General features: G+C 45.5%; 1 protein-coding gene across 3 annotated transcripts; it reads left to right on the top strand.

The window, feature by feature from the left end:
* Positions 1–893: 893 nt before the first annotated feature.
* On the top strand, positions 894–19248 carry LOC119178319 (uncharacterized). Of its 3 annotated transcripts, none has more exons than XM_075887350.1 (5): positions 894–1011; positions 1508–1617; positions 6953–7009; positions 8533–8696; positions 17779–19246. In XM_075887350.1, the coding sequence occupies exons 2-5, from the start codon at positions 1551–1553 to the stop codon at positions 17914–17916; spliced, it is 426 nt and encodes a 141-aa protein (XP_075743465.1). In that variant the 5' UTR covers positions 894–1011; positions 1508–1550; the 3' UTR covers positions 17917–19246. The 3 variants fall into 3 exon arrangements, with proteins under 3 accessions (XP_075743465.1, XP_037285403.1, XP_075743466.1); XM_037429506.2 differs by lacking the exon at positions 894–1011 and adding an exon at positions 1260–1404; XM_075887351.1 differs by lacking the exons at positions 894–1011; positions 6953–7009 and adding an exon at positions 1260–1404 and having other exon boundaries at positions 17779–19248.
* The last annotated feature ends 2271 nt before the right edge of the window (positions 19249–21519 follow it).

Raw genomic sequence — 21519 nt, 5'->3', positions numbered from 1 at the left:
GTGTCGCTACCTTGGAAACTTGTTTCATCTAGGGACCTTAAGTCCGCGTAGACACTAGCGCCAGAATCCACTCTAGGTATTATTCTATGAAACTCTATGCGTCAATCAGAACGCTCCTTGAAGCGGGTATATTGAAGTGCGCTAACCCGATGTGTGTCTTTAAAACGTGATTTTATTTCAAATGATGCCGTTCTTTGGCAGAAAAGTAACATAACGAGGTTTCTAGACTGCTGTTTAACAATCAAAGTCGAATATATAGTTGCCTTTAGTGCCCCTTTATGTCGACCCATGCGCTGTTTCACAGGCTGCTTATGGTTCCCATTATTGGGAGATTGTGGTTTTCTTTCTTAGACCGCAACTACGAAACCAACTGAAAAGGCTTGTTCTGGGAAGTGTGTTTGCTCACCACTTGCTTTGGAATAAGTTGTTTTAGCTATAAAAAATGGTGTTTAGAAAAACACACGAAGTTTGATAACATTCACAGACATTGTTCTGAATGATGAAGCACGAATGATAATCCGTTCGTTTTCAATTTTGCCTTATCTTGTGCCCTTAACAGGGTTTTGCCAACAACTCACCTATTTTGCCGAATAATAAAATTGGTGACAGAAGCGTCGTATCAGTTTCTGGACAGTGGTATCACTACTCTTACCCAAAATGTTAATCTCTTACAAATTTTTAATGTACATAAAGCCTGACAATGCGAACGTGAATGTCCTGTGTTCTTAAGTGGCAGTTCTTTGACGTGTTAATGCGTAGGTACTGAAAGACGACTAACAATATTATCGCATCGGAGCATTCGCTTATCTCCGTGCATTGTTTCGAAGTCACCGCGCATAATTTGCACACACCATTCTCATTTTGCAAGAATGAACAATTGTCGCAGCAACAAGATATATTAAAGGCCACTGAATACTCGCCTTATCTTACCTCGCATTTAATTCCCTTAGTTCGTTTCTGCTTCGCGAGAATAGCGTCGCGCTGTACTGGGCTGATTCAGGATTAAGTCTAGTGAGTATCATGCGTGCAACGTGTCGCTGTGCCACGTCTATAGCCTTGATCTCTGCAAGACACGTGAAGCTGATTGTCAAACGCGTGTCGTCGAGCACTATCTGCCATGTTTGACAAAGGTTTTCGGGGTTGCTGCACAATACGAAAAAAACTGTAAAAGTGGCCTGATTGCTTTTCTTGGAGGAGAGGGCGGGGGGGGGGTCGGGGCAATGGCAAATTGCTACGTTCTTATCGGAAGGAGGCGTGACTGTAGATGTGCTTTTTACGTCTAAAAATAAAGGCCTGTGCAGCTCACTTGTACGCTGCACATGTGTATAGTACAATTGGTGGTACCACCTAAAGTATTGTGTTGAAAACATAAGAAAAAACAATACGTGCAATGTTATCCGTAGAGTACGTGCTCTTTTCGAAATTCGTGGCTATCAATTTTCAACATACGAAAGTGCTGCGATGTGGCGTCCTATAAACGTCACTAATCGTTATCTCTTTTCGTCAGGAATGCACGCACGATGTAATTGGAGGTATAAAAAGACCAGGGAATGACTGCCCAACAGAAGATTGCGTCACTTTCTCATTCTTGTTCAACAAAACGTTCGGCAACTCACGGTAAGAAATGTTTCAATAAATATTAGAGGTCACTTTGAATTGTATTTCAGCATTGAGGTAATGAAGGCTTTCTAGCCTTGTAGCTTCACTTAAACTAATGGCTTAAATATGTTAGCAGCACATGTGTATTTGATTTTGCAGGGGTATAATTTATCCCGCAGCATTATTTTTTTTAATTATTTGCGCTGTTATTTTGCCATTGGCGTAGTTTTCTTGTCTAGTCTGGTGTCATTACCAACATTTGGGTGATAATTTATTTGAAAAGGTAGATCGACGTTTCTTGTATTTTGTTGTTTACATATAGCAAATTGTAACCATAGCCAACCACTTTTTCATTGCACGTACATTATATCGTAGGACTCGAGCAATGCTTCCTTCATTTCTTTAATGCCAGTGAAAACGCTCGCTTCTCAGCGGGAGACGTCGGTCCACCTCAGTTTAGGGAGAGGGTCGTGTACGACGCTACATGAGGGGTAGAGCTGCCTGCGTCACACGGGTGCCCACGCGCTTTACCCCTGAGATGCGACAGACGTGTTTCGCACTTCAACATAATGTTTCATACAATAATATTTAGAGAGGAATCTGGCACTGCGATCGTGTACCTCCATGGTAATTATGGGAAGTACAGGCTTCGGATTGAATATAATCAGAAAAACAACCAGAAAGTGTTGCCGCAAGCGACATCCAATAGTTGTACTTTGTAGCTGTAGCTAGTCACTACTGTCATTCTGCAGACTTTCTTGAGCCAACTGATGCGAAGCAATTGAAAGATGGTGCAGGTGCAGGTGCCTTGAGGACCTTTGGTGTTCAAGCCGACAGCAGAAGCTCCGCAACAGCTTTCTTGGAGCGGAGAGAAAGGCGCGACAAAGAAAGGGCGTGGAGGCAACGAAATGAAAGGCTTCAGGCAACAGTAGACGCCTACAAAAAAGAGCTGCATAGAGTAAAGGAAGAGTGTAACGTAAGCCAATATCTTCTAGTAGCCAGAGACTGAGATCAGGGCTGCACTAAAGCCAGAGTGATAATGAACTAAGTCCTAAACACAAGATGAAAAAACCAAAGTGTTGTGAAACCACTATATGACAGTGCGTGATTCTGAAAAACCTCTCTACAACATCATACGAGTATATCAGGACCGAGATCTTCGTACTCCCGTGCAGAACTACGCAACAAAGAGACATGGGAACAACAGCCAGAGAAGTAGGCTTCAGTGAGCTAGTAAAGCAGAGGCTCAACACTGAAATCAAGTGCCTGGGAACGGAACAAGCTAAAATTTCCAGTCTCGTCATAGACGAAATGCGAACAAATCAAAGCAATACCACAAACAACGAGACGCCTTCTTGGAAGACATAGACATGGGCGTTCTCAATCAAGTGTTGTCAGACTCGGAAAGAAGCGAACTTGCAAATTCACTTTTGTGCTTTTTGATCTGTAGCCTTCCCGCTAGGTTTCGGATACCACTGGGACACTTCTTCACCAGATGACGCAATGGCGAACTACTTGCGGAAACGACCAAGCACGTCATCAAGAAGCCTGAGGAAATAGGATTCGAGATATTTTGAGTTGTGACGGACAACTACAAAACAAATGTCGCTGCAATAAAAACATTATCAGGTGGGCAATTGAAAGCCCGAGTGCCTCGTCCCGCTGACCCAAGCCGCAGTTTGTTTCTGGCGTTCGATCAGAGTCACATCTTCAAAAACATCCGATCGCAATTCCTGGAACGAAAATTGGGAAAAAATGGTGAAATTTCTTCAACCTACATAAGGAACCTTTATAAGATGCAGCGGAGCTTGATTATCAAGCCGGTCCGTTTTCTCACAGGCAAACGCGTCTATACGTCTAATATGGAAAAAAATAGGAGTCAAGTCTGCCGTCCAGTTGTTTTCACCAACTGTGAGATTGGCTTAGTCCTTCATAAAAGATCGTGCCGGGCACACGTGCGACGCCAAGTTCGCCAACGTCGGCCCAACTGTTGAGTCCATGAATAATGTGAGCAGATGGTTTACTTTCGTGTACGTCAGCAACTGGCAGCAGCATATTCAGCAGAACCATCCGGACATCAGGCAGTTTGATGATTCTGAGGACTCCAGACTTAAGTGACCGGAACTTTTCTTTATTTAGAATACATTGAAGAGCTCAAGATGGCAAGCGCACCAATGAACTTTTTAACAAAAGAAACTCACCATGCACTGGTATTCATCACAGTCGCCAACGTTCAGAGTGTAAGAATTCTGTTAGAGGGTTCAAATTTGTGTTGACTAAAAAGTTTTCAAGCGACCCCATCCAATCCCTGTTTCGAACGCTTCGACGCAACAGTGGCTGCAATGATATGCTTCATGTCAGAAGCGCTCTTTCGGGGTCTTGAGAAGATGCTGAAGATGCGCATCGTTGCGGCTTCCCACACAAGCGATGTGCAGAACTCAGTTTCGTTCGCTTCCTCTGAGAGCATTATTATGAGTGGTGACTCAAGCACCACATCAACAACAAGCGCGGTCGCAGCAGTGAACTTGGTGCAGCACCTACTGCAAAGACTCAGCCCTTCGACGAAGCCGTTTAGGCCCACGCCAAATATAGCAGCACTTTCTTTCATCACAGGATGCATATCTCGAGTCATGAGTGAAAAGACTGACTGCGACAGCTGCGTATCGTTAGCCTTGAAGGCAACAGGGAGCAGCACCAGTGCTCTTACGGACGGCTTGATTTCCCACCAGGACACAGGTGGCTTCTGCTACCCCGCTGCAGAGCTCTTGCATGTGCTGCATGCCCTGAAAAGATTTATGGACGTGATGCTTATGCACCACGCAGCGCTCCTGAAGCCTCTAAAGACATGCGTCGTGTAAAGTGCGGATGTAATTGTTGGCCTGCCAGTACTGGTGTGTGACCGTTGTGACGAAATCCAAAGATGCAAATTATTAGAACTTGTGTGCAGAAAGTTCATAAAGCCGCTGCTCACACAATTTGCTGTTGACTTCATCGATAAAAAATTTGTGGCCCGGCTTGATCAAAGAAAGCCGTTGTCACGGAAGTTTTTGAAGCTTTATAAAGCTTGCACGACACGCGTGCACCTTCAACGTTGAACTGACAAGTGGTTTCAGTTCAACCGGTTGTTTCTTAACTTCTGCTGACTCATTTCTTTTTGTTTTTGTCTTTTGTGCATATAAAACAGCTATGTCTTGTTTCATTACTTCACCCTATGAATTCCACTTATGTTTCAATCGGAATCAATATTTGCCAGAGCACTCCTTTGAGCGCTTCCGAACAAAGATTAAGACACGTTACGGCGTGTTTTTTTGTAATACGTTACCGAAACATACGCACGAGTGCGAAATTACCAAATACGAAGGAAAGTAATTGCAGAAAATTGGAAAAAGCCAGTGGCTCGCCGCATCCACCCATAGGAGTCAAGCAAAAAGAGGCCACGTGAGAGGGTAATAACTTGACGCCACCACTAGGTCACTCGGAGAAATAGAGCGCCAATCGTAGAGCAATAGGAATGGGCCTGACGCAACTGGCACAGGAATAATAGAGGAGACGCTGATTGTGAACATGAGAGATGCATGACACCGCCCAATGGATGTGTAGCACTTTTCACAAAAAAATACATCATGTGATTTCCGTCGAGAGGCAGTGAATGAGGAGTTCTCTTCGCATGACCGCAAAGTACACGCGAAAGCTAGGCAATAAGCTACAGCAGAAAAGAGCAAGAGGAGAGGCTGATGAATGGCTGGATGGGGCACATCTGGTTGGCATTGCATGGAATAGCGAAGACGTTCTCTCGAGAAAAACATGGTGCTTTTTAGAAGGCTCTCAATTATCGAGGTCTAGCAGACTCATGCTGTGTATTTAGAAACAAAAAAACACAATTTTCCCTCGCAGCCCCTTTTGGTGTTCCTAGTCAAGTGAATACTTATCTGAATTTTCACGCAGTACGACGTTCCTGTTGTAGTGAAACTTTTACTCCTCCTGTTGTATGTGTAACTAATCTTGCCTAACGTATATTTTCTGCTGTAGTTATTTAGTTGAGCGAGATTCAAACAGTTTAATTATTTATTAATTGCTTATTATGAAGGTTGCAGTGTTGTGCGAAACGGGTAACATTTATAAGTATTACACTCAATGCATCACTATAAACAGTGCGAGAAATATTATCGTAGTATGTACAGCACACTATAAGTTAGTCGATACGTACGAACGTTACACAATCATTGATGTTTAAAGCGACGTTTTGAAAGTATTACAGTTCCCACTCACCTGACATGGGGGATGAGAATTATGAAAGGTGCTTCCTTCTCTGGATGTATACGCCCACCAAAATCTCCAAATCTGACACCGATAGACTCGCATTGTGAAGTCCACGTATGGATTTCAGGAAGTTGTCATTGAGCACGTTGACGAATCTTGAGAGCCACACGACAGCGAGAAACAGTGAAAAGTTCAATACATACACTTCAACTTTGTAGTCCTAATGAAACAGTTGCTGTAATTTCATGGTGGCCTTAACTAGCATGTTTCTGAGAAGTTTCGGTGTCTGTGCAAAACATCATATTCTGGGCCACCGCGCAAATATAAAAACATAAAAATAACAAAATAACAAAATGTTTTATTCTGGCTAAAATCAATCCCAGGCTGTTTGCTTCAGGTGCCCTGAATTACAGCCACGCTATTGCTTAAAACTGACCTGCTTCAGAAAAAAACAATTTAAAAAATTCATGTGGTGTAAATACTCTCCTTAGGGAAACACACCACGTGCGGCAGAACTCAGAAATCTTGCCAAGTGTTAAATTATGTGATTTGGGCAACGAGTGGGTGTTTTAAAAGTTATTTAATCACCATCTATTATTGCATCTAGATTGTGAGCAGCTGCATAGGTTTGCGTATTGCCTTACGGACGTACAGTGGTGCACCTTTTTCTAATCGCAAAAGGCGGAGTTGTGGCACAGTGGGCATTTAACAACCGCACTTGCAGTGGGGACTGAGGGTTAGCTTGAAACGGTCATTGTTAAGCACAAATTCATTGATTTACTTGCAGAACGCATAGCACAAGTAACCTGAACTAAAGCGAAGCTAGCACTTGTTAACGATCTGCACATTGGCTGTCATTGTGCTATACTGTTGAATGCTTCAACCTCAAGCGTCCTCCAAGATTCCTTTTTTTTCTTTCTATTCATAACCATCACAGTGGCGGCTGCATACAGTAGCAGCGCTCACGAGTACCATGACATACAAAATTGATCGCAGATACCGTCCAACCAATTAGATCAGCTTGAAATGTTAATGATGTAGTACAGAGAAGATATTGTTGAATATTGATTTCTTATTGTTCTACTTTTACCAGGCACCATGAAGCAAACAGCCTTCGTCCTTTTTCTGTTTATCTCCGGGAACGTGTTGGGTGAGCAACGATTCCTAAATACACTCATAAGTATGGAAAACCAACATTGATCAAATAGTTGAACTTGTACCATTGCAAAAGCAAAAGTGATATATTTGTATAAATCGCTGTTTCTAAAACATAGATAAATCACTAGAATTTTGTATACCATATTTTGTATTTTGACGGTTCGTTTCTTTTTGTGACACAGATTTTTATTGGGAATTAGATACAATGGCTACAAGAAACGTAGAACGGATTTTATTACTGGTATTTCTATTGCATATTTGAACCAATGAGTCCTTACCGTCAGCACCTTCGGTGAAGCCTTCATAAATTTACAAAGCTGGCACGCTTCTGCATTACAAGGTTCAAAATTAGGATATAGCTTGATCGCCTCGTTGTGCTAGCTGTTTCGAGATGGACGAATGCGAGGTGTATAGATGAAAATGACATATGTTCTCACTGACAGCTTTTTGTTGTCTTGATGGTAATGAGCACATTTGTGTCTCATTTTGATAAACACGCAAACGCACTGGTAATTTATACTCCCAGTCAGCAGTGGCAGGGAACTGTTCTCACAGTTCGGGCCACTTAAAATATACAACTCTCCTGGTGGAAAAGGTGGGTGTTGACGTGGCGAATGTGGGACAGGACTTCTATTGTGAACTCTCCATATCGAGGAAGAGACATTCACCATCTGTGCAATTTCTCAGTAAAACACGCACAGGGTTCTCATGCGTAAATACGAAGATTACCATACCAGACAGTCTTGGCTTGAAATCCTCCAGAGGTGTTGGCAATTATGTTGACTCTTTGAAATACGGCAGGGGTTTGGGGGTGAATTAGTTTTTAGGATTGTTGCTGTAGTATTGCGATACCATACACGCAATGTCGTGAAACCTCATATATAACTTTGAGCTTCCAAACGACAAAATTATATTTTTTTTTGCCAGAATGCGAACCCAAAACGCATAAAAAATTATTATCTCACGCACTTTTCTTCCCTACAATGTGTAGACGAATGTAACTTCAAACAGGTTAATGTGAACACTGGTCTGAAAGAAATCCTGAAAGAAAGCTGGCTTGAAGTGAGCGATTTTGCATTACATCTCGTTAACTGTGTGACTTCTTTATTTGAGAAAATCTATCACATATTAGGAGCGGGCGGGTACTCATGAGATACAAAAGGGAATTGAATGCATTTTTTTCGTTGAGTATCGCCGGTAAGATGGCTGTCATTATGGATAATCGGCGTCCTGCTCTGCGAATCACATCTTACACAACTAATATAGTTCACTACCGCAACACATCACCGCTAAAATATGGCGCAACATTTTCTATTGTCTAGGTTTCTTTATCTATTTTTCGTAAATTTCTACCTAAAGCTACTTGAAATGATTTATTGATTGTTCTGAAATCTAGTATACAGCCTCGTTAAAAGCTTACCTGAACAAGCAGATGTATCCCCACAGTAGACATATACAGCGCGTTCAGTAATCAAGAAGAAATAGTAAAGAGCAAGATGGCTTGTTCTTTTTTAGGTTCCTCTTATAAGCTTCCAGGGAAAGACGAGACGTTGGATGTCACTGTCAACAAACAACCAGAGCGCTTTGATGTTGAAACTCTTCCAGTCGGCGAGGCACTGCGCACCATAACGCATGGTCTTCGCGGAGGTGCAAATAGTTTGGAAAGAGCGGAGGACGAGGTGAATATTTTATTTGCGCTTCATGCAAACTGCTTTAGCACTCTACAATATTGTCGCCCATTTTCTAGAAAGGTTGGTACAAGTATAGATCTGCGAGACCACTCATATAATAACAAGTAGTGCTCCACATGAAAAGCGGGTTGCCAAAAAGAAAGGATTGGCCAATACCAATATGTTCTATTAGCATAAAAGTGATTAGAAATATTTGTTTGCATATTGCGGATTCAGCCAGGCAATTTACCACAATAACAAAGTTGCATTACCCAATAACAAACGCGATTATATGCCCACTACACATGCCTGCAAAATAAGGTGAATAATATCGGCGGCGTGAGTGGGATGTCTGCCCACGCGTATTGTAGTATAATGTGCCAGAACTGTATTGACACCCGCGAACCTACTACGAGCAATATGTCAAGTGGCACCTTTTGGTCATAATTATTACGGTGATCCCGATATGGCGTGTAGGTTACAATAATACTGTAGTTTAGCACCAATAGCCTGTTAACCTTAATACGGATAAATTTGTGAATGCTCAGTAGTTGAAGAAGTTATTTGCCTTCATATATCAATAAACGGGTGCACGTGTATAAGTGGCCGGTATATTGCCTGCACATGGCTGACGTGCGTAAAACAGTGTGCCAGGATTGTTTTTTTGCTTTATCGATTGATGATATCGCATATTAACAAGGCAGTTTATTTATTATGACATGTCCTGATAAATTTATTGCTCTTCAGGCTGTACTTAATAAGAAGCCAATTACAAAGGCAAATGCCTGAAGCGTCTCGTGAGACAGTGGGCTTAAAACACGACGTAGTTTTTAATCTCGCTGGCTATATAAAAATCAGACAGAAAACACAATTCGGGAGGGAATGCAACACATTTATTTTAGGTGACAGTTGATGAACCAGGCTAATTTGTTCATTAATATAATGAGAAGTTGTCGTCCTAGACTGACAGACTGTTATACTACCGAAGCGTCACGTCAATTTAAGAAGACAAGAAAATTATCTACCTTTAATACTGACAAAAGTGCCCCATTTTTAAGGGCATTCTTGCATGGCAGAAACTGATGCGACCCTATGCGTAGTTCATAATCAGTGAATGTTTTCAACGCTGTGAACTCATAACACTGGGCTCATATATAATAGGAACAGCCATTTATTTGACGGTGTCCGCAGCAGTCACATGGCTCTGCAATCCTCAGCGTTCATGACGACCATAATGAAGATCAAAACATAGCTGCTCTACATGACCCTCAATTTCTAGTCGCCTTAAGCAAACCATTGAGAATACGTGAATGCTTTTATTTTTCATCTCGTTAGAACGTCTATTGGAAGACAGGATCAGTGAGGCCTCGCTAATGTGCCATACTCAAAGCGAAAAGTAATCTAACATGCAATAATAATGAAAAACCTTTCTAGGCAAGCAACAGGATAATTCTGTGATCTGTGAATTTTTGAAGTCCAGCTTTTCGATCGCTACGAATTCTGTGAATTCATGAAATTTATAGAGATTAGTCATCAAGGCTAACTTGAAAAAACGCACGTTAACTACTTTTTCAGAATTTTGTCGTTACCAACTCCAATCGTGTAAACCAGGATTGAAATTCTTTCATGCTGGGGCTAAATACTATTGTTCACAATTTAATTTGTTGCGGAAGTCTTGGTAGGGCAAGGTTTATCCCCTTTCATAAGATCCGTTTAAGTTACGACACGATTGTACAGAAGTTCCCGCCCATCTCGACCGGGTCCAAACTGCCCCATCCAAACTCAACGACATCGCCCATGATTCAGCGCGCGCACTTACCGACCGCGCCGTCACACGGAAACGCCGTCTCACTCCATTAGAGACCAATCGGGATGTACCCATTACTTACAATGTTATCACAAAGCAGGTTTACCTTGAACGCTGCATTTTTCTACCCCCCTCCCCCAATCTGAAACTTAACAAACCGCAGACGCTATCTTTACGCCTATTACAAACCCCCTCGTACTTAAAATTTGCCAAGCTTCACGTCTGCTATCCCAATACGTACACCAGCGACATGTATCTCTCGTGTGGATCCACGGTGACACTCGCACAGGTGATCTATCAGTGTAGAAACATTCCTCCCCACTTTACCTCAAACAAGTGGGAGATGTCCCTCAGAAGCTCATTTGTCGCCGACCAGCAACTGGCCATCCAGCAGGCCCACGAAGTGGCCACTAGGTATCCCTGTCAGTCCCTACGTGGGAGACGTCCGTTACGCGCTAAGCGTGTCCTGCAGGACGAAAATAAGGTTTTTCCATTCCATTCCACTGTGCAGTAGTACCGACATCTGTAGGGCATTATTCGTGTTTGGCGTAGCCTCAACGTAAACGTTACTATACTCACAAACACGTATGAATCTCATGGGTTGACGAACTCATTTATGAGAAGACTCACTGACACTCACTCAGACTAAGGTGAACCCTTGAGTCTGAATTTGATTGAGTCAGGTTGAAGGAATTTTCGTGAGTGTGAGTTCGTGCAAGTTCGACCCAGCAAAATGTTGGTGAATCACAGCGTGAGTGAGTCCCAAGCGCACGATATATATTTATTCAGTAAATCTAGGTGAATCACACTTTCTTCTGCCGACCTACAGTCCTGTCTACGCAGTTTCAGCATTATCAGCCTTAACTGAATTGCATTTATTGTCATGTCTGTTCACACGTATTGCGAAGAAGTGTCGTTCAAACACTACTTCAATATTTATTGATCAGAGGCACGAATTACATAAAAGATGCCATGATGCTTCCCACTCCCTGCCTAATTTCGTCCGGGAAAAGTCTTGATAAATATATCAAGTAGCGATCTTGTCTATGGAAAATTATCCCACAGAAAATTTTTGTCAGGTTGAGACTGTGTGAGTCGAAAGCGCGAAAGGTATTTCATGAGTGAGTCTGAGTGAGTTCCACAGGTTTTGCCGACCTATGCGTAAGGTACATTTGAGAGCCCGCACAGCTTAGTATTACCATCTAACCAGGGCGTATCAAAAGCGTTCATACAATTTCGGCGCCTTCTACCAAAGAGCATATTGTTACGTGGAAAATAACAGTAGTCATTCCGCAGCCACAACGCAGCTCACCGACAACGTTCACTTCTTCACTATCAGTCTGAGGCACCTTTCTTGGGTATGTCCCACTATGCCCTGTTTTAGTCAGCCAAAATCACGTAACAGCACCCCCGGTGACAAAAGCGCCGACCCGGCGAGCTTACGGGGCCACAGCTGGAGCACTGAGGAAACGCTTGAGCATTAATACGTAAACTATGTCCCGGGACAGCAGAGCAGAAAAGGTTGATGGATTATCAGGGACAATTTCATATGTAGTGTCAGTCACTTGTCTAAGCACGTGGTATGGGCCCGTGAAACGAGAGAGAAGCTTCTCTGAAAGGTCTGAATGTCGCGTAGGGGACCAAAGAAGAACGTGGGAACCTGTCGGAAAGTAATTGTCGCGATGCCGCTCGTCGTAACGATGCTTCAGCGAGTCTTGGAACGCCATTAATCTGCTGCGGGCAAGCTGACGAGCATGGTCACCTCGGGTAATAGCGTCGAGAGCATATTCAGAAGTAGACTGCGCAGCGGCTGGCAGGAAGGTATCCAATGGCAATGTTGGTTCGTGTCCAAACAGAACTTAAAATGGCGAGTACCCAGCAGTGTCATGCCGGGAGGAATTGTATGCGAACGTCACGTAGGGTAGTGCAAGGTCTCAATCACAATGGTCGGCCTAGACAAATTTCGATAGCATATCGGTCACGGTGCGGCTTAAACGTTCTGTAAGCCCGTTTGTGTGGGGATGGTACGATGGCGTGAGCTCATGTTGGGTAGAGCAGGAATGCAGGATATCGTCTACTACTTTCGAAAGGAACGTACGGCCTCGGTCTGTCAGCAGTTAACGAGGGGCTCCATGCACTAAAATGAGATAGAGTAGTAGAAAATCAGCGACATCTGTGGCGCAGCTTGTTGGCATGGCTCGAGTAACTGCATAACGGGTCGCGTAATCTGTAGCGACCGTGACCCGCTTGTTTCCGGAGGCGGATGTTGGGAAGTGACCGAGAAGGTCCAAACCAACACGGAAGAATGGCTCCGATGGGATGTCGATGGACTGAAGATATCCGGAAGGGAGTCCTGACGGCTTTTTGCGACGCTAGCTAATTTCGCAAGCGTTGACATAACGACGTACAGAGCGTGAAAAGCCAGGCCAGTAGAAGCGGCGGTGCACACGGTCATATGTGCGAGAGACACCAAGGTGACGCGCGGTTGGCACGTCATGGAGCTCGCGTAGGACTGTGGAGCACAGGTGCTTTGGTATGACCAAAAGTAGGTCGTGACCATTGGGCGATAAATTACGCCAATATAAGGTGTGGTCCTTTAAGGTAAACATGGGAACAGAAGCGTCTTGCGGTGAAGATTCGAGCTGTTGTATTAGGCAGCTGATATCCGGATCGCGACGCTGCTCGTCCCCGAGATGAAGCAGCTGGGAGATGGAAAGAACGCAGCCCACAGAATCGGTGATCGTATGATCGCAGTCCCCACAGGGTAGCGTGACAGACAATGCAGGTCTTTGTGCAGTTTTCCTGATTTATACACTACATTGTAAGAATACTCTTGGAGGCGGAGTGCCCAGCGCGTGAGACGACCTGTGGGATCTTTGAGGGAGGCGAGCCAGCAATGAGCGTGGTGGTCGGTGAGAACTATAAATGGTCGGCGGTATAAGTAGGGGCAAATTTTCGTGACTGCCCACACCAGCGCTAAGCATTCGTGCTCTGTGGTGGAATAAAGACGCTCCAAGGGGGACAGCAGCCTGCTTTCATAAGCTATCACGCGATGCTGCTCACGTTGTCACTAAGCCAACACAGCGCCTATTCCGTAAGCGCTGGCATAGGTGCGGCTTCCGTCAGTGCCGTAGGGTCAAAGTGAGCCAGAACTGGAGAGGAAGTGAGCAGAGTGGTCAGGTCGGAGAATGCTGCTGCTTGCGAGGGACCCCAAGTAAACGTCACATCTGGTTTGAGTAAATTTGCTAGGGGCCGAGTGGTTTCCACAAAGTTCTTGATGAACCACCGAAAGTAGAAGCAGAGCCCCACAAAGCTGCGGACATATTTGGGGGTTTTTGGCACAGGAAAGTCTTTTACAGCTCGAACTTTTTCTGGGTCAGGCTGTACGCCATAAGCATCAACAATATGTCCAAGTGTTGTAATGCGGTGGCGAGCAAATCGGCACTAGAATGAATTCAGCTGAAAGGCGGCGAGATGGAACACATCAAGAATTTTCGACAGTCTCTCAAGTTGCACTTCAAAAGTGGGAGCAAACACAATCACGTCATCCAGATAACAAAGACACGTAGACCACTTGAATCCATGGAACAGGCAGTCCATCATTCGCTCAAAGGTGGCGGGGGCATTACATAAGCCGAAAGGCGTGACTTTGAATTATTAGAGGCCATTGGGTGTTACAAAAGCCGTATTCTCTCGGTCCATGGTGTCCACGGCAATCTGCCAATAAGCAGAACGAAGATCGAAGGAAGAAAAGTGGGCGGTACAGTGGAGGCAATCAAGGGCGTCGTCGGTTCGGGGCAGAGGGTATGCGTCTTTCTTGATGATGTTGTTAAGGTGGTGATACTCCACACAAAATCGCAATGATCCGTCCTCCTTTTAACAAATACCATAGGGGATGCCCAGGGACTGGAGTATGGTTCAGTAATGTTCTTCGCTAGCATCTTGTTCACCTCCTTCTGAATGATGCTCCACTCAAAAGCAGACACTCTGTAGGGATGGTGGTGAACAGGGTTGGCATCACCTGTGTGTATGCGATGCTGGACAAAGGACGTCTGCCCTAGAGGTCGGTCGACAGAATCGAAAATATCCTCGAGAAGACCTCGAGAAGATGTTGAAGGGCTTCAACTTTCGGAGGTGGAAGATCAGTGGCGATCACGTCTACAATTTGGGGGCTGCCCGAATGTGTTGCGAGTGGTGTGCGCTGTGGTGAAACAAGGGTGTGTAAGGCAAGCACTTCAATTTGTGAATCGAGCAACGGACACAGGTGGGCCACAGAAATGCCTTGTGGAAGCATATGATTTATGTAGCTGAAATTTACAAGTGGTAGAGAAGTTCTGTTATCTGTGATGCTGAGCACCGTGTAGGACACTGCAGCATTGAGCGCAAGGAGTACGTCGGTGAGAGGCGTAGCGTAATAGTCACCGTCGGGCCCAAATGGTGAGCGCAGTAAATCAATGTACGTCACAGTTTTGGAGGGCAGGTGAACAAAGTCACTGCATTGTAATCGGCATGTAGGTTGGTACGGGGCGTCACTGATTTGTGGCAGTTCAAGGCGGAGCACACCAACGGAGCAATCAATCAGTGCAGAATTGGCGGCAAGAAAATCGAGGCCTAGTATGAGGTCGTGGGGTCATGTTGCAAGTACGGTAAAAAGGACGACGACTTGATGACCGGCTACGGTAAGTTGAGCTGTGCACATACCGACGGCAGGGACTGTTACGGCATCTGCAACGTGAACGACACTGGTCAAGGGGGGCGTGAGGACCTTTTTCATACGACGACAAAGAGGCGAACTCATAATAGACACGTGAGCGCCCGTATCAATCAAAGCTTCAACAGGTGCGCCTTCAACATATACTTTAAGGGGCTTCCGGTTCAAGCGTAAGGGCAACAGAGGATTTTTGGGTAAGGTCAACAGGGCAGCTTCACCTCCAGAAAGTGCGCAGCCTAGTTTTCCGGGAACATGCGGTGCTTAAGCGAAGGCGAGGCAGAGCGGCGACGCGTATTTGAACAAGAATGGCGGTTTTGAGGCGGTGGCGACGACGGGACAGGGTGGCCGTATTCCTCAGGAGAAGTAAACGCTGTAGACTCATTGCGGGCCGGATAATGGTGGCTTGGTGGACGGAATGAGTTATTGTAAGCGGGGTACGAGCCAGAAGGCATAGATGGCAACTGGCTGCGGCAGTAACGAGCGATGTGTCCCGCGCGACCACAACGGAAGCAGATTGGCTGTCAGATTGGAAGCATCAGCTGTTCGCCATTCAGACGGGTTTCTGGTTCGACTAGAGTACGGACGGCATCGTCTCGTGTCTACAGAAGCTATCGAGGGATCAATATTATCCAGGGTGGGTGCAGTGAACAGGATACCCAGGTTAGCGAATTCCTGGCTGACAACAGCCTTGATCAAAGAGACCGCTGGCGTTGAGGTGTCGGGCAATGTCGGTTTGTTGGCAGCCGGGTAAGCGGCCTCGAGTTCGCGTCGCACGATGCGCGTCACTTCTTCGGTTGTAGACGGATGACAAGGAGTGGCTTCGCAAGACGACGTTGCCGCGGTGTTGGGTAGGCGCTGGAACTGCTGCAAAATGCGTCGACTCTTCGCCTGCTCGAGACGGCGGCACTCTTTGATCACGGCGTCGATGGTGGTTACGTTCGCAAATTCAAGGATGCTGAACGCATCGTCGGCGATTCCTTTTAAAACGTGCGAAACCTTGTCGGCCTCAGCCATGTTGGGATCGTCCCTTTGACACAACGCTAAGACGTCTAGAATTTAAGTCAAGTAGGGCTCAGTGGACGTCTGTGCACGTACGGCCAATTGCTTTCGGGCATCAAGCTGTTGACCAAACAGGTTGCCAAAGAGGTCGCGGGGCTGTTGTTTAAACATTTCCCAGCTTGTGATTTCGTGCTCATGGGTCTCAAACCAGATGCGAGGGTTCTTGTCAAGATAGCAAATGACATTCGCAAGCATAACGGTTGGGTCCCAGCCATATTGCTTGCTGACGCGCTCGTACATACTAAGCCACTTGTCCACATTCGCGTTGTCCTCTCCAGTAAAGGTACCGGGATCACGGGGTTGCGTTAGGGCGATGTACCAGGTTGCTGTCATTACCGAGGTAGGTGGCGAAGGCGTATCTTCACCCGGAGCCATGGTAGCAGACTTAAGGAGGCGTCCACTGCGTAGCTGCGTTGTCAAAAGAGTACCCACCACCTCCACCAAAATGTTACGCGGAAAATAACAGTAGTCAGTCCGCAGCCACAACACAGCTCACCGACAACGTCTACTTCTTCACTATCAGTCTGGCGCACCTTTCTTGGGTATGTCCCACTATGCCCTGTTTCAGTCAGCCGAAATCACGTAACTATATCATAAACTTTATTTTCATGCTTGAAAATGCAACAGCACTGACTGTGTATACGGATGTCACTACAATGCAAGGGAACCATCTTTGCTCATTCTTTATTTAGTTATGTATATTTCTGTCTGTTGTGATGTTGCGTGTTCAAACTGTGTGAAATACAATGTATGCAGTATTGTAGTCATTAATACAATGTTTTCTAGTGGTTAAAACACGATTTCAATCGTCAGTGGAAACGCACTATCTGCTCTAGCGAAGAAATATGGTAACTTTGTACGAGCGTTCGCTGTCAGCACGTGTGTATATGGGACTTGTCGAGCTGCAGTCATCTCGCAAGAGAGAAAAAGCAGCCTGATCTTGCTAATCTGAAGTTACATGTCATTTCAGTGGTTTCACAACGTGAATGAGAACGACGTTGTAATAGTGATAGCAGAAGTTTTGAAACACTCCCTTAAACAGTACCTAAACAAAATGTGTCCATGCATGTGTCCCTGCATACAAAATCAACTGCACAATGGTAATTTTTTACCTAATATTTTAACTGAATACATCTCCTAAGTCATTGTGAACCCTTCTTAGAAACCACAATATTCAAGAGTATGTTTTAGCAATGACGTCCACCTTTAAGATTCCTAGCAGCCTGCAGAAAACTTACTACATCTGCCCTCACGATAAATATCAAACTTTGCACACGTGCAAGTTATATTCATAACCTCTGTGTTATTGAGTGTTCTGGTAATATCAAGTGATAAGAGTAATGTAACATTGTGTGTTACAAAAAGAGAATATGTAACACCAAGTGTTAAATAGGAGGGTATGTAACACCAAGTGCGTTGTGGTTAGCGGAGTGCTTACGCTTATTTCGTGTGGCGAGAATGACTGCTTTTTATAAATTATTGATGCTGGTCGCATTTTTTTTCTGATTTTGCAGGCTGAATGGTATTTCTTCGATAAGATAGTCAAGGCCATTAAAGCAGTTGGCGCGGGCGTCGACAACGCATTTGAAGCAGTTAAAAACAAAATCATTACAGGGGTGTATTTGGCAAAGGTGGCACTCGGGACAGCTTAACGGGTCAAGCCTTGCAGCTACCAGGAAGCGCCCAGCACATTGGTTGCGGACATACACCTGAGCCTCACTGCTACGAATCTCAGCTCATATGCGCCTGAAGACGGCAAGACGTACCAGAAACTCTCTCAGCATGCTGCTGATGACTTTAGTGTTAAGTGACTGAGCCTGTGGGAAGAAAGTGGGAAGAAGTGTGCTCTTGCCATGCCCGGACAAATTAGACAAAATAGAAGACAAATTTGTTCAGTTCATCGTTGAGGCCTCCTAAGTCCTATGCTGCGACGTAACATTGTTGATCTCTTCATTAGTCTTATTAGCAAACATAGAGTTTCATGCAATAATACCTCGAGAGAGATCTGGCACTAACGTTTACGTTGGTTCCTTGAACGGCACTTGAGTTCCCGTGGGAATGATGGAAAATATTGGATTTGGTTTTGCATCAGAAAGATTTTCTTTTTGAAATATTTGAAGCTTTTTAACTGAGCTTCAAAGAAACAAGTATGAAGGTGTTTTTTTTTTCAGTTAAAATTTCCATAAATCTTCCGTATGAAGTATATTGCAGAACGTTCCCGTCACCGTGCGGTTCAAGTAAAGCCTGAGCATTTTAAGCCGTCACAGTATACATTTTGGCTATTGGTTTGAAGATTTTGCATGACGAAACAATCAATATTTTTTTAACTTTTCAAAGCACTATAAACAGGTTTGTTTTTTTCGTCAAAAGTAAGCATCACCAGCTTATAGAGTTAGAAGAATGTACTGAGTAGGAGAAAGAACAAACTTTATGCGGCAAAAATTAATAAATAAAGGCAGTTGGGATTGGCCCTCAGTTTATGGCTCTACCGACCCGAGCGGCTCGCTGGAAGTGTTCAAGCAAAGCTATTTAACTCTTTTTGAACTCGTCCCATGCCGTGCTTCCCAGTGCCTGTAGTGAAAAAAAACCTAACGAATCGTCTCGTCTGATGACACATGGGTATCTCAGTAGTTTGCCGCAACGCATCTCTCATTTTGTTCCCAAGCAATGTTCAAGTAGCGAGATGTTGCGTCTACTTTATATCCCCATCGGTTTGTAGCCTGTTTGAATGAGTTTTCACAAGACGCGCTTAATAAGCACGTGCATCAAGAGCGTGTAGGCCGTGTGGAATACCTTTCCACAAGAAATACAACGGAACATTAATTTCTCTCTGGCAATTAAAAAATACTTATTAAGTAGCATATACATATGCGACGTTTTAATGCTCTAAATAGCCATACGAAAAACATGTCGAAATGAAGTTATACTGCATGTCTTGTATACACTCTTTAAAATTATTGTATATTGCCGCGCCCGAAACAAAGAACGAAGACGATGTGCGCGCCAACAGCCTCGTGAAAAGGAGGACTGAAGAAGACGACGTACTTTCGTTTTTGGCTCGCCTGCTCTTGGCTCCTGCATAAAAACACACGCCGTCTGTTCTCGGACTCCAACGTCTCGGTGCACTGCTTACGTTGAACCGCGACACTGGTGGAGGCGCTGAGTTGCAAGCCTGCTGATGCTCAACACCCCATCTGGGAGCCGTTCATCAAGTCCCGACACGCAGTCATCTGTTACGACACCAGTGCACCGCTTCAGTCGCCGGTTGCTAGGCCTATCTCCAGAGCTGACCTCCTTCGACGAACATTCTACCAGGCATTACGTACCTCTACCAATGGCCTCCGCTAGCCAGCCACAGTTGGTCCAAGGGATACAAGGCAGCCCCGTTTCCAATCCAGCCCAGGTAACACTTCTTCAGCCACTTGTGCCTGATCGCTTCAGTGGTGCCCCACACGAAGATGTTGAAGATTGGCTTGAGCATTACGAACGCGTTGCCGACATCAACCAGTGGAATGCTCAACAGAAGCTCGCCCGCACGTATTTCACTCTCGATGACGGCGCTCACACGTGGCTTGAGAATCGAGAAGGCCGTATATCCACATGGGATGACTTTCGTCAGCAGCTGATTGACACCTTTGCTAGCGGCGACCATCGAGAGCGGGCTCAGCAGCAGCTCGAGTTAAGGCTTCAAAAACCTAACGAAACTGTGGCAATGTTTGCTGAAGACGTGACGTGCCTCTGTCGTCGGGCTGATCCCAACATGTCCGAGGAGAAGAAGTTGCGCTACCTTATGCGTGGCGTCAAAGAACAACTGTTCGCTGGACTTGTGCGCAATGCCCCAACTACCGTGGCCGATTTTATAAGAGAAGCCACTGCCATTGAGCGTGCTCTGCACCAAAGATCGAGGCAATATGATCGCTCGTCCACTACCACCCCAATCAACGCCGCTTCAGTGACTCTGGACAATCAGGGCTCCCTACGTGACCTTATCAGAGATATTGTCCGCGAAGAAATGCAGAAGCTTTGGACTCCTCCAGTGGATACACCAGTGACCGCCGTTGCCGCGGTCGTTCGTGACGAACTTAGGCACGCTTTTTCAGCAGCTGATCTCGATCGCGATCAGCGTCAACTGAGTTACGCCGACGCTGTCCGCCGACCACCACCCGTCCCGCCCATTACATCAGCATACTACCAGCCACCTACAGCCGCACCTTCGTCGCAACCATTGCAGGAGGCTTTCAGACGTCAGCCCATGTCTCCGGTGTCTCCATGCCACCAGCCACCACTTGCCACGCCTTACTCACCACCACGAGAGGACATAAGACGCCCACAATTTCGCAGAACGGACGCTTGGCGCACCGTCGATCGGCGCCCTCTCTGCTTCAACTGTGGTGGTGCCGGCCATATAGCTCGCTATTGTTGGTACCGCGACACATCGCTTCGCCCGTCTCGGCCAGGGTACGACGGTCGCCGTGCCAATGACGACTACATTGTTCGCCATGACGACCCTGGTTTTCGAGGACCTTCAACAACGTGGTCTCCCTATCACGAGTCGCCTCCTCATCGCCAGCCCTATTCCGCCCACAGGTCACGCTCTCCATCCCCTGCTCAGACAACATCACCGAATCGACGTACTTTTGCTGACCTTCGGGGAACAAGGTCGCCCAGCCCTTACCGGGGAAACTAAAGGCGGCGACCTCTCGGGGTAAGTTCGCAGCCCGACCACAAGACGATAAAAAGTTCCCAGTACTGCCGCGACAGAACGACTTGACGCCAACGAATATTAACAACGACGAAATCATGAGCGCCGACCTCCATGTAATTATTGACGGAGAGCAAGTGACGGCCTTAGTCGATACGGGTGCTGATTTTTCCATAATAAGTCGCAAGCTGGCTGATCATCTTAGAAAAGTAAGAACGCCATGGACAGGACCACATATAAGAACAGCGGGTGGTCAATTGCTGCTCCCTACTGAAAGATGCACAGCAAGAATCAGCATAGGGGACTCTTCTTTCGTCGCGACTTTCATTGTTCTCCCAGAGTGCTGCAAAGATTTAATTATAGGAATGTACTTTCTCAGGGAGCATGTCGCAATAATCAACATCCCGGACCGCGTGGTTTCATTTTACGAGAGTGCTCGTGTGACTGATCCTACATTACCAGAGCACAAATCCTTTCGTCTCAAAGACCACAATATAGTCGTGCCGCCTCGATCATGTATCCTCGTTTGAGTAGCATGTGACGTACCGTTCTA

The sequence above is a fragment of the Rhipicephalus microplus genome, chromosome 1 (assembly GCF_043290135.1).
Source record: "Rhipicephalus microplus isolate Deutch F79 chromosome 1, USDA_Rmic, whole genome shotgun sequence".
In the NCBI taxonomy this organism is placed as follows: Eukaryota; Metazoa; Arthropoda; class Arachnida; order Ixodida; family Ixodidae; genus Rhipicephalus; species Rhipicephalus microplus.
The sequence above is the reverse complement of the archived record's forward strand: the minus strand, read 5'-3'. Positions and strand labels throughout refer to the sequence as shown.

Bases quoted from the DNA above. Each gene is read 5' to 3' on its own strand.
- LOC119178319 (XM_075887350.1), top strand. From the start codon at position 1,551: ATGACTGCCCAACAGAAGATTGCGTCACTTTCTCATTCTTGTTCAACA. The intron at 1,618-6,952 runs GTAAGAAATGTT...TACTTTTACCAG, and splicing joins AAAACGTTCGGCAACTCACG to GCACCATGAAGCAAACAGCC. The intron at 7,010-8,532 runs GTGAGCAACGAT...GTTCTTTTTTAG, and splicing joins TATCTCCGGGAACGTGTTGG to GTTCCTCTTATAAGCTTCCA.